The sequence below is a fragment of the Petromyzon marinus genome, chromosome 13 (genome assembly GCF_048934315.1).
Source record: "Petromyzon marinus isolate PM22_M1 ecotype Great Lakes invasive population chromosome 13, UKy_Petmar_22M1.pri1.0, whole genome shotgun sequence".
NCBI classification, from domain to species: Eukaryota; Metazoa; Chordata; class Hyperoartia; order Petromyzontiformes; family Petromyzontidae; genus Petromyzon; species Petromyzon marinus.
Window position 1 is genome coordinate 10098813 of NC_133679.1, and position 17516 is coordinate 10116328.

At 46.6% G+C, this 17516-nt stretch overlaps 1 protein-coding gene across 1 annotated transcript in view; it reads right to left on the bottom strand.

Annotated features, from left to right (window-relative positions):
- Positions 1–14081, bottom strand: part of RASEF (RAS and EF-hand domain containing) — a 32504-nt gene extending 18423 nt beyond the window's left edge. The window contains exons 1-5 of the mRNA XM_032953454.2: positions 12774–14081; positions 6755–6904; positions 4213–4303; positions 3101–3196; positions 1374–1451 (exon numbers count right to left, since the gene is read on the bottom strand). Coding sequence (XP_032809345.1) covers positions 1374–1451; positions 3101–3196; positions 4213–4303; positions 6755–6904; positions 12774–13258 — 900 coding nt within the window. The 5' untranslated portion in view covers positions 13259–14081. The remainder of the gene's footprint in view (positions 1–1373; positions 1452–3100; positions 3197–4212; positions 4304–6754; positions 6905–12773) is intronic.
- Positions 14082–17516: the final 3435 nt, after the last annotated feature.

Below are 17516 nucleotides of genomic sequence, written 5' to 3' on the forward strand. Positions count from 1 at the left end.
CGACTAACTGTGCTGTGCCTGTTTATACCGCTGCGTGGAAATATTTGAAGCAAATGTCTCAAAGATTGAATGTATGCTGCAGGAAAACAAACCACCTATTATCCTTTTTATTTAAAGCTTTCGTGACTGCAGTAATTCATATTCTTAGCTCTTTCGGTAAAGTCACGTTGAAGGGAAACAATAAAATATTTGTTTATTGTTTTATATATATTTTATTATTTTATTGTTTCCCTTCAACGTGACTTTACCAAAAGAGCTAAGAATACACCCATTATCCGACGTGCAAACCAATGCTATTTATGTAAAACACCTCAGCACGTGTTACTATGTTAATATACGTTATATACAGGGCGCTTACAAAAATGTTAACACTTATATGGCGCTATCGTTTTTAATGGAAAACGAACAGGTAATGCACCGTAACTTGACAACAAATGTAATGTTACTCGCTTCAAAAAGCCAAAGAGTCTCCCCACTTGCTCGCCACCGTTGTCAACACGTGGCCTGGAATCTTCTGCAGGCGGTCTCCAGAGCCCGGAGACACACTTCTCGTGGTGTTGTTGCAAATTCTCAGAAGTGGTAAAAAAAAAAACATTTTTAAGCACCCTGTACAGGTGATTATCGTTGCTTACGTTTTCATTATCAAAAAGGTTTGTTTAGATTTCACACCTCAAATTATTTGCTCTTCCCCTCAACGCTATCCCCCCGGCATGCTCTCAGCGCCATGTGATGGGAGAAGGAATCCATTCAGGGATCTCTCAGCGGCGCTTGATCCTCGGTCACGCAAGGCGTCTTCCGAAGAAGAATCCCTTCAGGTCGTCTTTTTTTTAGCTTCACGCATTTGGTTCGAACTTTTCCGCGCAAATCTCCTTGGAGGCGTAACACCGAGAAGAAATGCACTCAAGGAAGGCCGTTGGGCAGATGGGTTGGATACAAAAAAAATAGTTATATATTTTTATTTTTACGTGGAGGCACAGATGTGTGAAAGAAATATATTGTCCGCTTTATCATGACAGTTAAAGCGATATTTTAATAAACTATTTGGAGATGCTGCGTGATGACAGATGGCCTGAGTTTTTTTTCTCATATATTTTAATTGTCAGCGCTGTAATTCAGCCAAATTAGGTAAATAACCAATGTTACAATCGGGGCGTCATTAGGCAGTCATTGGCGAGCGGGGCTGAGACCACCAACTTACTGCACTTTGAGGACCCGGTCTCATCAGAGGCCACTGCCTGAACTTGAGCCCAGGTTTCTCGACGATGCTGGCCCCAGCGCTGTGACCCTCGAAGCTGACCCCACAGGTCTTTACTTTCCACGGTTAACGTTCAGTGTGTGTGAATCACACACGCGGAAGGCCAAGGGCGACTCACGAGAGTGACCTCGCCCATTCGCCTCTTCAGTTCCATCACGTCCTCTGCCGAATCGGTACTCCTGGCAATGTTTTCTAACTGCAAAATAGCACAGGAAATACATGCGCATTAACATTTTAAACACGTAGTAGGCTTTCGTGCCCAATATTATCCACAAGAAGGTTTTTTTTGGGTTAGATTGCATAAATATAAACGTGTCGTTAAACCCCGCCACCAACCGACACAGCCAAATGGAAAAGTTTGTCACGCAAACAAAATATGCCAATTCGTTGGAATGTTTTTGAGTCCTCGAAATGTAAATGTTGTGGGTTTACTCACTTTGCCTCTAAGCCAACTGGATTCAAAATTTTCCAGCAGTGCATACCGGTATGTTGAGCTAGTAACGAATTGGCATGTTTTGTTTACGTGACAAACTTCACTAATTGGCTGTGTCTGGTGGTGGCGGGTTTAATGGATTTCATATTTACGCTATCTAAAAAAAACTATATTATGAATGTATTAACACGTTTCTATATACACATACATACATCATGGTGGCCTTTGTGTTTTTGGAGACCTCAGTTGTGTGAACATACAGAATTATGTTTACAATAATTATTAAAATAGCCTCCTGCAAAACCATGACTGAATGGAGGGGAAGCCTCCCCATGGAATATGATTTACCCTTTCTGGCAATAAAACAGGTGTGTTAAGATGTTCAAACACCAAATAGCTCTTTGGTTCTTTCGGTAAAGTCACGTAGAAAATAAAATGAAATAATAGAATACGACGTTTCGGTTGCAAAACAAGCAACCATCATCAGGTAAGAATGAATGATTAAACACAGACACGGAAACAACACAGTCAGACACACATGCAGAGATAGAGAGACACACAAAGACACACCGAGTGAGACACACACCAAGACAAACCTTCTCTCTTCATGTGTCTGCCTGTTTGTTTCCGTGTCTGTGTTTCATCATTCATACTTACCTGATGATGGTTGCTTGTGCTGCAACCGAAACGTCGTATTCTATTATTATTTGATTTGATTTTCCACGTGACTTTACCGAAAGAACCAAAGAGTAATTCCTGCAGTCACGAGAGCTTCGAAACCAAATAGCTGCCTATTGCAAGGCATCAAGTCTGCATTAACCACACGTACTTGTGGCCAAACATTCACACAAACAGGGTCTGATAACATAGGCATCTTAACACCTGTTTTTATTGCCAGAAAGGGTACGAGCAAATTCGTATATTTTTCATTATTTTGATACTGACCAAAAGTTGCGAAAGATAGCAAAGATATCACTCGCGAATGACGGTCGGCCGCGGTCACAACTTGAACGGCTCTCATCAGGTTTGCGGCGTGGTTGACTCACCACTACACCACCACTCTCCTGCCATTACATTTACATATTCTACACATATTTAACGTATACAGTTCAATGCTGTAAATCAATCGTACATTATTTAAGGGTTTTCCTCTCCCAAATAACTTGCAGACAGGTAACAGCATCCCGCTTTAAAGTGCTGCTGTAAGAAGCATCAAAGGCAAAGATGCCCCGTATAGCCGTAACAGACTGTTGGAGCACGTGCTGTTGGTGAGCATCTATTAAGGCCAGAACGGCACACGTGAGAAACATCATACGAACAGACACACGCGGTGGGATTTGTTTATGGCCTCTTCTATTTTAAAGGGTGGGGGAATACATTGCCTTAGCTCGCGGGTTTATCAATCTGTGCACCTGCTTGAGCTTCTTGATTGCCAGCTTCAAGTCAGTGGCTTCACCCTCGTAGTGCCGTTTCAGGTCACCGATCACGTGCTCGGCACGTGCGCGCTCCTGGCCGACACAGACAAACACCCCCGACACGCTCGTCAACGACACCACCCTCAAAACGGAACGACGACGCTGACGGGCGAAGTTTCGGGCCGTTGGCCCTTCTTAGTAGCAGAGAGATTGAGAGGCCAGAGAGAGATGAGCGAGTAATAGTTGTAGGAGACTGCAGGATAAACACCATGGGGCCCCTGAACTAAGTGTCATTTTAAGATTGTTTTTAGGTGAACGATGTTAATCTTAAATTCGAACGTGAACGGTTACCCGTTAGGAATGGACAACCCCTTCAAAAATGTAAATATGTGCGCATAAACTCGGGGCACTGGAAAATGAAACCACCATCTGCAGATCGCGAGTTGGTGCCGTCATTTTACGAACTGGGGGGCTCAATTACTCCATGTTTGAGAATGGCCTGTGGAAGCAATGATCACAAAACCTCTTATCTATGCTAGGGGGTCATCAATTTCACACACACCTGCTAGGGAGAGTGAAATGTTCATCGCATGACAATCGAAGCAAGATGTTACATTTTCAAAGCCAGATTTTATCAAAATTAAGAGCAAAACTACATTTAATATGATTGGGTTTTTTGTTGTTGTTGTTCATTGTGCATTCATTTAGTGATCAAGCTGGGGCACTCAACTCGCTGTGCTTGAGAACAAATGTTATAATCACGGGTGGCTAAAACCAGATTCAAACCCAGGATCTCAGCGATACCAGCTTAGCACCCTGAACTCAGTCTGTGGGTCTCTCAACGAAGTCTGTGTGTTTTTTTTTTGTGCAAGCAAGCCAATGGGGTGACCAGGTTGAGGCCATCAACTCACCACACTTGACAATGCGATTTGACCGTTAGTTGGTAGGCTGAAATTTGTATTCAAACCCAGGATCTCAGTGATACTAGCTCAGCCCGTTGATCTCCGAGCCACCCGGCCCACTCGGTCACCTCTCGAAGCTGTCGAACTTAGCCCGGTGACACGAGGGTGGCACGGCAAGGCCGCGCGCTGAAAGCACCACGGTCTTACCTCTTTGCGGATCTTCTGTCCGTGCGCCTCAAGTCGCTGCTCCATCTCATCCTCCATCTCCCCCAGCCGTTCCGCCACCTGCTCCTGTGAGCTGCACCATCCCATACACACAAAAGACAAAGATCCCCCATGTAGCCTTTGACCGACTGTTGGGGCAAGTTCTGTCGGCGAGCACCTATTAAGGCTGGCACGGCACACCAGGTGGGTATCTGACACCACACCCAGCCACCTTTGTCTCCCCAGTGGTGATGTTCACACACCACTCCAGGTGCTCATTTGAGGCAGAGTCAACCTCGGGGGAGGCCCAGGACCGGTTCAGATAATCGTCACCGGTGTTGGCCGTGAGCGGGAATCGAACTCGGGTCGCCGGGTTTGTAGCGCAGCGCGCTGCACTACCACTCCCCTCATACACCCATACATGCACACACACATACGTTCAGACATACAGTATATATACACACACACATACGTTCAGACATACAGTATATATAAACACACACAATCTTTTTGCAAAACCAGGCAATAGCTCAATAAGACCACGAGTCTCAAAGGAGAACTGGGATACAAAAGAAAATACAAAAGCAGATATAGGGAAACAAAACAGTGAAAATCATTTATATATGTTTCCATGTGAAATATAAACCCTTAAACTGTACATCAGTTGAACGTTTTATAGCTTCCCAGTATATAAGATACCGGGAAGCAGTGTTAGCGCGCTGCACTATGAACCTAGCGACTTGCGTTTGATTCCTGGCAAAGGCTAACATCAGTGGCAAGTGATATGTGAACTGGTCATGTCCTCCCTTCCCTTCACCAACCTGCAACTAACCGAGTAGCATGGTGACGTATGACAGAAAATAGCCCATAACTAACAATGATATGGGGAAGCCTTGATCCATTGGTGGACTTAGAATGGCTGTAATTAATTAAGAGAATCAAGATATAAATTATTTTAGGTGTAAGACAATGATCAAAAGCATTTGCATTCAGATTGTCTAAGCGATGTATCAAAATGATCACAGGGACCTGGCCGATTAGGAACACGTTGTTTAAATGTTGAATACAGAGCTGTGGCATTGTTCCAGGTTTTGTGACGGTGAATGATTGGATATTCACTGAAGGCCCAAGCAGTCATTAAAGTGACGGCTGTTCCTTCCGCTACTCCCATCGCTCACTGCTGGAACAGCACAAGCTGTTATTACTCGTTCATTTATTCACGTCATGTACATCATTTTACTGACTTGCCTGGAGAGCAACATAACTTAAAAACACATTATGTTTTAGAGGTACATTTCCTAAGCCAACGTCTTTTGGCGCTTTTATTTGACAACACTTTAATACTGTAATTGTGTCTTAAAAGTATATTTTTTTCTAGAGGATGCTGCACTCGGACCGGTTGGCCACGTTGCTTTTTAAGAGGCATTTCAAGCGGCGTGAAAACAGGCTCTCGCGAGCAGACCCACGTAGGGAATTACACTCGAAAGTCTGCACAGATGGGTTCATGAACCCGCTCTCCGCACCGACTTTCCCTGGCCACATTGCAGCCCGGCGGAGTTCGAGAGTTTCGCCAATCTACGTGATCCAGCCACTTGTGGCGTCGCCTGCCCTTTGGGGACAAGAAGCGGAATTACTTTGGGACCCCCCCCCCTCACCTTAACATTTATAAAATCTTGCCCTTTGCTTTTCCCCTTTGCTTTTCTCGGTAAAGTCACGTAGGTTAAAAAATTAATAAAATGAAAACTACATTTATTTCATTCTTTTTTTGTACCTACGTGATTTTACCGAAAAAAACAAAGAGTATGAATCCTTGCAGTCACGAAAGCTTCAAATCTAGAATTTAGAAAATCCTCAGTGATATTACAGATGAGATATAAACACGAGAAAGGACTGTGAGAGAGATGAGAGACATGTGGACAAAATATCGAGGTGTGATGCACACGAGAAGAAGATCTGATGCAGGCAGCGATGAGAAGGAAACTATTTGGACACGTATGAAGGATGAACAACAACAGGAAAATGTAAAGTGTGTTGTTCGGGGAAAAAATGGAAGGAACCGGAAAGAGGGAATACCTCGCAGAGAATGGCTTGAGGATAAAGAAGATTGGTGCCAGATATATCTATCTGTGTGTGTGTGTGTGCTACTTGAGCATATTGGCACAAGACAAATGACGAAATGTACAGCGGACACCTACGGGGCTATCAGATGACAGAAGAGAGCTTCCAGATGAGATATAAATGCAGCGGCAGAGCGCAAATAAAATAAACACAGAGCGAAATGAGAGAACGGAGCTGCAGACAAGATAGGTATCCAAGGAGATGAATCAATTTGTTCATATTAATTGTCTCTTTAATGTTTCTTACGATCCAAATTCAAGATGATATCTGGTGAATGCCTACCCATGTTCACAATTTCTGGTTGTCCCCAAGCGTTTTGCTCGGCTTTCATCGAAATCGCAAGCGCCCTTCCCTGCCCGGCTCGGGCATGCCAGGCATCGACGTTGGACCCAGGCAAGCGGCAGACGTCGCGCGCCGGGTGTCGTACCGCTTGAGGATCGCCGCGACGCGCTCCGTCTCGGCGCCCTGCCTCTCGACGGCTCCGAGCAGGTCGCGCACGACGCGCTCGTAGCTCTGCAGGAGGTCGGCGTCCGAGGTGGCCACGATCTGCTGGTAGAGCTCGGCGATGTTGTCCTGGCTGCAACATTTTTTTAGTTTTTTGTTTTTTTTTTTAAACAAAAGCAAGAGGAACAAAGCGGGTTATTGGGGGGCATAAATGACGTCACGCGGTTTTTGGACGATTTTTGACCCACCCCCACACCCTCGTCGTCACAAAAAGTCAGACCCCCCCCTCAAATATGACGTCACAAAGCTCTGACCCCCCCCCAAAAAAACATGCTTCAAATCCCTTTAAACTATTGTCATTGCAGTGCGTATTTAATGTGCCGCTGCACTCTGATGTTGCAGGAGAAAACATTTATTAAAATGTCTATTTAATTAAGTAGAACGTGTTGTCTGTATTTATTTAAAGTTGCGCATTTTGATGTGACGTCACATTTCTCAAACCCCCCCCCTCGTCACACATCGTCACAAATGTCTGAACCCCCCCCCCCCCCCAGGTGCGTGACGTCATTTACGGACGGCCCCTTATCCACTCCAGTACTCAAGACTCCACCCTACTACCATGGTTGAGATTTCTGCGGTTACCAATCTCTTTTGTAGTCAAATTAAGCCAATGCACACTACACGCACCTGATGGTTGGAGATCGCAGAAAGCTGTGCCCGTACAGGGGGGTGGGGGGAACACAAGGACTGGTTTGGAGTGACCTTTAAGTTGCGTCGTTAAATTGCTAAATATTATCAGTAGAGGGCAGCAGAATTTCTCATTCCGTAAAGAGGTAACGCTGACCAATTCCATAAAATGCATTTCCCCTTAACTAAGCAATTTGTGTGCCAGCGTCTTCCGGTGAAACATCTGTACACATTCGGCGCAACACATCGAAAAGCACTTTTGGTCTGCGAGCATTCCTTCACCGTCACCATAATTACAGCAGCGGCTAACAACACATCATCAGCTCCTGCATGACTCCTTCCAACTTCACACCACGATGTTATCCATTTACGGTGTCCGTGAGTCAACAAAGGCTCTGCTCACACCATCCTATCTCACCCACACCCAGTGACAGCGTTATTGTTTGGAGCGTTTCTCTCCTGCTGTGCTGTTGCACTTGTAAATAGCAAGGGGGCAACACATTGGTATCACTGGGAATTAAAGTACACAGTCTGTTCTCCTACAATGCGTATTTGCATAACGCGGTTTGGTAATAACGCGATTCATGTAATTATGGAACACAGTTTTTTTACGACGCGGATGTGAATTGGACATCACGCGATTGAGCGAATAGAACTATGCCGCGCGAGTAGGAGCAAGCGGTTGGTTGTACGGCTGCCACGGCGCAGCGTCGCACAAGGCGGGATGCTGCTGGATGCTTCCAGATGCTCTCCACGCGCCTCAGTCTTTGTACAGCCTGCGTACGCATCTCACGCGTTATCGCGGACTGTGCTTTCACCCTATGGTATTTATTATAAACACGATTTTTTCACAAAGCGGTGTTCTTCAGGAACCACAACGACTGCGTTATAGGAGAACGGATTGTACCGTATTGGACGCACAAACGTTCCAATACACTGTTGTACGAATGTGTGAGTAGCAGGTCACAGTGCGGAAAAGTTCACCGATGTGCTGCTGTACTTCTATGCTCCGAACCTTCACCGAGCTGTTGTAGGGAATTGACAAGAGGGTGCACGCGTTACTACTCTGCAGTTTGGACATGGAACGAGAACAGACGGTGACAATCTGGAGTAAGTGGTCATGAAGGAAGAATTGAAAGGGAAACGAACTCGAGGTCGAACTGAGACGAGATGGTTGGATGATGGAGTGAAGAAGATTATTGGGAAAATACTGGAGGGGCGGAGGAAACGGAGAGACACGGAGGAGGGATGCTACGATCGTGAGAACTGGAAGGAAAAAAAACCTGCCAGAGAAATCGCTGAAGGTTGAAAACGACCTCCGTAGAATGAGCGGACGAGAGAGTGAGCATATAAAGATGAGGCCTTACGCTTAAAATTGGAAATGTCTCAACACATTTGGCTGCCCCTAATGTATATATACTGCTTTAGAGATGAAACCGACGTTGACATTATATAATAATATTCCATTCCACTGGACATCATTCAAGGTATTCTGAGGACATTTTGCCGATATGTGAGGCTGTCCCTGACTTTACACCCCCACCACGCTACAGCCACCGCCTTCCCACCCTCTACACCCCCACCACGCTACAGCCACCACCTTCCCACCCTCTACACCCCCACCACGCTACAGCCACCGCCTTCCCACCCTCTACACCCCCACCACACTACAGCCACCGCCTTCCCACCCTCTACACCCCCACCACGCTACAGCCACCGCCTACCCACCCTCTACACCCCCACCACACTACAGCCACCGCCTTCCCAGCCTCTACACCCCCACCACACTACACAGCCACCGCCTTCCCAGCCTCTACACCCCCACTACGCTACAGCCACCGCCTTCCCACCCTCTACACCCCCACCACGCTACAGCCACCGCCGTGCCACCCTCTACACCCCCACTACACTACAGCCACCGCCTTCCCACCCTCTACACCCCCACCACACTACAGCCACCGCCGTGCCACCCTCTACACCCGCACCACACTACAGCCACCGTCTTCCCACCCTCTACACCCGCACCACACTACAGTCACCGCCTTCCCACCCTCTACACCCCCACCACACTACAGCCACTATCTTTTGGACTTTGCCTGGTAATTTCTCTCTCTTGTAACCCCTCCTAGCAATGTTACCTCGGGTGGAACCTAGCGACCAGGGCTGTTAGCCTCCAAGCTCATGGGAAATGCCCACCGCACCCCTTTTTTTTCTAGAAACATGCACGCGTTTCACGAAGCCTATAAAAAAAAACGTCCGTGCCCTGTACGTGTGTTAAACCCATCGTAAAACCACGCGACGTCCATGAGCACATGCTGCGATTCCCACACCTATCTTTGTCGGCTACGTACGGCGCGTAAGAAGTCCAACAAACACGCAGTGCACACATTGCGAGGGTGAGGCATGCACTTTGGAATTGTTCATGTACACCGCTAGTTTCAACCCTGGCAGTGTTACACTAAGCGACAGATGAAGGGAACCGTGGATCCATACGTGTATTGTGACCTTATTTCAATTGGGGGTCATGCCAAAGCTCAGTGTGGGGAGGGGGGGGGGCACAGCCAGCGTTAAACAAACGCTGTGCAGGATGAGCAACGACACGACCGCTGATTTCACATATCAACGCACATTCCGCTCCCGGCTCGCATTCCCCTGTGTCTAGCGAGGGAATGGCTGCCACGCACATCGCCTACTACATTTGTGATCATTGCTTGACTCTAATAATTTAGTAGGAGGGCTGATCCTTCAGCAGGGGGCATAGCCCCCTCCGCCTTACCCTCCGCCTCCCCTCCATGCTGTGAGGCTGTTCATGGATCAGTGGGGGGAGGGGGGGGGGACACAAATCAGAGACATCAGGACTACAATTAAGAAAAGTAAATAGGTTTGGGCAGGGCACATCACGAGATGGGATGAAGTCCCCCCCCCGCCCCCCGATTTGACTCGGCTGCTGACGGAGAGACTACCAAAAGAGTTAAGGCATGCAGTAGGACGACCGCTGCGTGGAGATGGGATGATGATATCAGTTCCTTGAGCAGGAGGAGTGAGATGGATGGGAACGAGGTGAGCAAGCCCTCGTCCAGCAGTGCATAGACAATGGGCTGATGAGCATCATTATTATTATATTACGCTGTCCGTGCAAGCGCATGCATTGGACATTTTGCGGAGGCCGTTTCTTGCAGCTGTTTCAGATGTACTGTATTATCCATTTCACGAGCAAAACGAGAATTATATAATCATGATGATCAACTGCAGCAACTTTAAGCGGAGTAAAAACATTTAAATTATGGAAAGTGGCGACTATCTTGATCAATCATCTGTAAAGTCTGAAAAGACAATCTGGAAAATTGCCTTCAAATCCCCAAGTGCAACAAGCAAACGGTTGTAATCCATGCTGCATCTATCCAATTAATAAATAAATTCCAGCAGTGAATTGAAATGTTAAATCTGTCCTAAGTGTTATATTAACTCGTAACGAGTGCTGCCATCTGTCCAAGAGCTGCCCATATATCTATTTTTAAGGATCTTTTATTTGTTTTGTTGATCGTGGGAAAATTACCAAGTGTGGTGTGATGTTTGCTTTACTATGTCCGTGTACTGACAGATCACTTTTGCGTGGTTTCCAGATTTATATTTTAGTCAGATTGTGCCCATATTTGTATATTAATTGTATGTAAATAAGTATGAATATACAATTACGTGTTTAAAATTCCAATATTCCGCATTTTGTTAATTTTCACAGTGACCCATACTGACTAAACATTTAACATATGTTACTTAATTCGGGGAGTAATTTAACATTTCTGAATCTGACATTGTTATTTTGCGAGTAGGGTTTTCTGACCCAAAGCAAATAAATCGCCAAAACCTCTCAGAAGTGTCCCAAAAGGCAGCACGAAATTGGATGGTGGATTTGGCCAAATACAACTCAGTTGCAAGCGATTTAACCATTCAATGGCTAAATTACAGCTCCAAATGCCGCCTTCAAGTTCATATTTGAGGCATCGTCCATGGTCTGGCGTTCTTGGCCACAGTCGCACGCTGGAGAGATTCTCTTTTATGTATTTTCTCCACTAGTGCATTAGGTACCCTATCTTCCGTGGTGGCATACGTAACCATCATAAAGAAGAGCACACAAATACTATCAAACACTACAACACCAGGCAAATAGCATGCCATTGCCCAGAGTGGTATCAAGAGTACAGCGTCAACATATATGTTGGGCTTCTTTCGCACCGTACGTAGCCAACCGTGCAACAACAAACTATATCATTCTATCATCCACAAGTGATGCTGCCGTGGTGACATGGTTTGCAAACTTCATTTGTAGTCCAGAGCATGCCAGTTTGATCTCCCGGCCGGTATGGTACTTAAAACAAAGAACACGACAGTTTTAGTGCTCCCGCCTCCGTTCACCCAGTCGTATACATATGTACGCCGCAATTCGTCCATAGAGAGGTGACATGATGTGGGATAAAGTGTGGGTAATGCCACATCTTTCGAAATGCTTAATCAGCATAGAAGAGTAGGCCAAATATCCTCCATATGGGCTATTCTGAGCTGCCTCTGGAAAATATACAGGGTGCTTCAAAAATGTTTTAACACTTCTATGGAACTTTCGTTTTTCATGAATAAAAGAACGGATAATAGACTGTAACATATTCTTGGTTCTTTTGGTAAAGTCACGTAGAAGGGAAACAATAAAATAATAAAAAATATTGTTTCCCTTCTACGTGACTTTACCGAAAGAACCAAGAATATGAATCCCTGCAGTCACGAAAGCTTTAAATGAAGACTGTAACATGATAACAAATGTATGTTAATAGCTTCAAAAGGTCAAAAAGTCTCCACTTGTTCGCCATCATTGTCAACGCATGCCTGGAATCTTCTCCACGTGATCGCCAGAACCCGGAGACACATTTCTCGTGGTATTGTTGCAAATTCTCGGAAGTGCTAACATTTTTTTAAGCACCCTGTAGTTCCAGTCAGTGCAGCATCAAAAGTGATATGCAGCACCGTAGTTACATATCACAAAATCACTTAACCAGTAGTAGTGGCATTCAATCAAATAGCGTTGAACTCTTGGAATATTTTTTGGTGGAATTCAGGCCAAAAACAAAAAATTGGCCTATGAACCAAAATTAATACACATTTCAATTTATATGTGGAGGCAGAGCACCGAGTTGTGCTTAGATTCGTTGTTACCAATGACCCTTGGCTATGCTGCTGGCTCAGTGCTCATCATCCCGGAGCGCACATGGGGCCACGGGGCCAAATGAAATTCTAAAACGCCAAGGAAAAAAAAAAATTCCACCGACCCGCTCATCGTGCGCAGTCCGGTCAGTGTGTCCGCGAAGTCGTCCCACGCCGCTGGGTCCTCCAGGCAAGACGGCGCACGCTCGAGCCTCTTACAGGGGTCTCGGGGCGACCCGGACTCGCCCTTCCCCTGGCCCAGGGACGCGGCGATGCAGCGGAAACCCTGGGAGAACTCGCGGAAGTCGATGGCACCGTCGCTGTCGGCGTCCAGGTCTCGGAAGAGCGCGTCTGTCTGAGCCGGCTGAAGCCGGAGCTCGTTGCAGATGTCGGAGAATTCATCGTAATCGATGTCCCCCGAGTGGTTGGTGTCGCAAGCCTGGAAAAGTGAGTTGAGGTCCACGTCCTGTGGCTGCTGCTGCTGCTGCTGCTGCTCATGATGGTGATCGTGATGGTGGTGGTGCGGTCGAATCCGATCATGCCCCATCTTCGCTGTGTCCATGTGCCCATTGGCTCGTCGACTCCGCTTAGTTGAAGGTCTGTCTGCCATCAGAATCGAGTAGTGCTTAACGTAGCGTAGCGTATGGGCGATTGTCGTCGGTGCTTGTTGTTGTGTGCGCTGCGTAATGCTCCAATGACTTCCTTTTACGCAAGCGGCGGTTGGATTCACGGATCCACGTCGACTCGCGTCCCTTAGCAGTCCCACCGCGTTCAACTTCGCTCACTAAACTCTACAGTTGCTGGACTTCTTACACTCTTAGACAACCCCTCCGACAGTACCCACGTACACCAGTTGTGCGCGAACAAGGCAAGCGTAGCGTTGTTGCGGCAATTACAACTTTGAAAACAGTTGCTGCTTTCAAACTCGCCGCCTTGGCCGAACAGCGCCGTCAAATGTTTGCCTGTCTCATAAAACAGCCTCTTGGGGGGGGGCGGGGGGGGGTGTCCCTGTCTGCCTCTATCGTTTATTTACAGTTCAGCTCAAGCAAGAAGCAGCAACAACCCCCAACCACCCACCCCACTCTCGCCGTGAATGCGAATTTGTGACAATTCTCGTTGCTGAACGCTCGTCTCGAGTGCGCATCGAGCCAAGCCAGCGAGTCGTGGCGTTGTTGTTGCTGTTGCTGCTGCTGCTCCTTAGGTCCACGAGTGCTAAATAATAGCACGACACACACACACCCACTCGCTCCTTGACGTCAACAATCACCACGCAAACAAGGGGTGTGGTGTGATGCACGGCGCATCACCCCCCCACCACCACCTCCCCGTGCCCGCTGAAGACGGACGAGGAGTGGGAACCTGGGACGGAGTTTTAGTCGACGGCAACGCGGTGACATTTATCGTCAAGGGGCCGTTCATAAATGACGTCACAAAGCTCTGCTCACCCCCCCCCCCCAAAAAACATTTCCATTTAGAAAATAAAACATGCTTCAAATCGCTTTCAACTATTGTCATTGTAGTGCGAATTTAATGTGGCGCTGCATTCTGATGTCGGAGAAAACACTTCTTAAAAAGTCTATTTAATTAAGTAGAACGTGTTGTTTATAAAGTTGCGCATTTTGATGTGACGTCACATTTCTCAAACCTCCCCCCCCTCGTCACACATCGTCACAAATGTCTGACCCCCCCCTCCCCCTCTAGTTGCGTGACGTCATTTATGGACGGCCCCTAATAGGGGGGGGGGGGGTGCACGCAGAGTTTGTTTCAGTGCGGGGGTGGTAATGTGAGTCAAGTGCCTAGCGGCTGAGCAAAAAAGCAAATACGGGGTAAACCGATCATGGCACGACCCCCCCCCCCCAGCCCTTCCCACCTACCCCAGCCCTTTTACGGCGAGGCGGTTCCACAACTGGCCCGACTTGCCAGACGTGTTCTTGGTTTGTTTTATTGTTGTCGAACAGGAAGGTCTCCGAACCCACGTCCCCACGCCAACCTGCGCGTCTCGAGTCGCGAGTTCCGCCTCGCGCTGCTTGTCCACGTGGCCGTTGGCGGGTCAGCCGCCAGAGAGACGAAACGTTGGGACAATGCCCGGTTCATCACGTAGGAGTGAGTTGTAGGACGAGGACTTTCGCGACCAATATCATCCATAATAGAGGGGTGGGGGTTAGATCGCGTAAATGTAACAGGTCCCTGCAGGGTGGGCTGGTAGGACAAGTCTCTGCGCTGTCTGTTGCTGATTTTACACCCAACAGCACGAGATTTCACTTCGTTACAGTATTGAAAGAGGACGGACGGACGGACACATTAATCTATTGCAGGCTGGTACACTCAGTTTACAACTTCGTTCCTACCAGTATAAATATGTCATAATAGGGGTTTTCTCTATTTTTCTGGCAACAAAACTGAAACCTTTTTACAAGGCTCAAAAGAAAGCCGTGTCTGGTGTGGACCAATCCAGTTTCAAGGACAATGCATATATTATCAGAGTGTGTGTTTTTGTTTGCATTTTGACCACAAGTATTGTGGTTAATGCAGTAACATGATTCCTTGTAAAGGGGTTTCAGTTTTGTTGCCAGAAAAAAAGGGGAAAACCCCTATTATTATATTTTGGTACTGGCAAAGGAGGTCTAATGATATGAATGTGTCGTTAAAACCCGACACCACCCGACACAGACAACTAGTAAGGGTTGTCACGTTAACAGAACGTGGCCAATTCGTCACTAGTAAAGCACACCGGTGTGTTTGAATTTATTACTGTAATTACTGGCGAAACGTCGTACTCAGATTGTAAATGTTGTGGCTTGGCTCTCCAACACACCGGTGTGCTATACAAGTGACGAATTGGCCACGTTCTGTTTACGTGACAACCCTTACGAGTTGGCTGTCGGGTGGTGGCGGGTTTTGACGACACATTCTTATATTTACGCGATCTAACCCCCACAAAAAAGCCTCTATTATAGGGACAATGCCGTTTAAATTTTAAATTTAGGAAGTCAAAAGGCGTATAACAGCTTTGTCGGCGCACACGCATTCCATCACAGGCCACGGTTAATCCACTGCTGGATGAAGACCTCCCCAAACTGGTCGCCACCTTCCACGATGTGACTGATGATCGAGCTGCAGCTGTCGCCTCTGCATGCACGCAAAATGATTTCATCGCTTCATATACTGGGGGAAAGTCCTCGGTACAGACGTGTTCTGTTTCTTGGATGTCCGTGACGTGAATTATTGCTGTTGTCGCTGATATGAACACACACTCACAGTAAACACAACTTCCGTTCGTGTTTATGAGGTTTATTTGCATGAAACCGCGGATTACAGCTCTGCTTAGTTGATGGTTAAGTTCGGTGTTGCACAATATAAGTTTATATTAGTCCGTAAACGTGTGAACAGCTTTCAACACTTGCGCCTCATTCGAAACGGACACGGGTTGAATATTTTTTTTACGTTTAAGATATCTGGATGTTAACGTTAATCAGGGAACCTCACTTGCCGGCGTGATCAGGGTCGCGTACGGTGCGAAAGAAGTTCAACATACACATGGTAGGGGACTAAATACACAAACGTTAACGATTTATAAAATGAAAGAGGTTGTCATAATTATGAACACATGTGGCCGGATGAGAAATAGAACAGGTTGTGATAATTAAGAGCAGGTGGCCGGATGGCTAACATCTGGAGAGGTGTCTAATTAAGGGCGCTTGTCCAAGACGAAGACACCAGAGAGGTGACCACAGAGATGTGACAACACCACAGAGATGTGACAATACTACAGAGATGTGACAATACCACAGAGATGTGACAAGAGAGATGTGACAAGAGAGATGTGACAAGAGAGATGTGACAACACCACAGAGATGTGACACCACCACAGAGATGTGATAAGAGAGATGTGACAACACCACAGAGATGTGACAACACCACAGAGATGTGACAAGAGAGATGTGACAAGAGAGATGTGACAACACCACAGAGATGTGACAAGAGAGATGTGACAAGAGAGATGTGACAAGAGACATGTGACAAGAGAGATGTGACAAGAGAGATGTGACAACACCACAGAGATGTGACAACACCACAGAGATGTGACAAGAGAGATGTGACAAGAGAGATGTGACAAGAGAGATGTGACAAGAGAGATGTGACAACACCACAGAGATGTGACAAGAGAGATGTGACAAGAGAGATGTGACAAGAGAGAGGTGACAAGAGAGATGTGACAACACCACAGAGATGTGACAACACCACAGAGATGTGACAAGAGAGATGTGACAAGAGAGATGTGACAACACCACATAGAGGTGACAAGAGAGATGTGACATCACCACAGAGATGTGACAAGAGAGATGTGACAAGAGAGATGTGACAACACCACAGAGATGTGACAAGAGAGATGTGACAAGAGAGATGTGACAAGAGAGATGTGACAACACCACAGAGATGTGACAATACCACAGAGATGTGACAAGATAGATGTGACAAGATAGATGTGACAAGAGAGATGTGACAAGAGAGATGTGACAAGAGAGAGGTGACAAGAGAGATGTGACAACACCACAGAGATGTGACATCACCACAGAGATGTGACAAGAGAGATGTGACAAGAGAGATGTGACAACACCACAGAGATGTGACAACACCACAGAGATGTGACAAGAGAGATGTGACAAGAGAGATGTGACAAGAGAGATGTGATAACACCACAGAGATGTGACAAGAGAGATGTGACAAGAGAGATGTGACAACACCACAGAGATGCGACAAGAGAGATGTGACAAGAGAGAGGTGACAAGAGAGATGTGACAACACTACAGAGATGTGACAAGAGAGATGTGACAAATACCACAGAGATGTAATAAGAGAGATGTGAC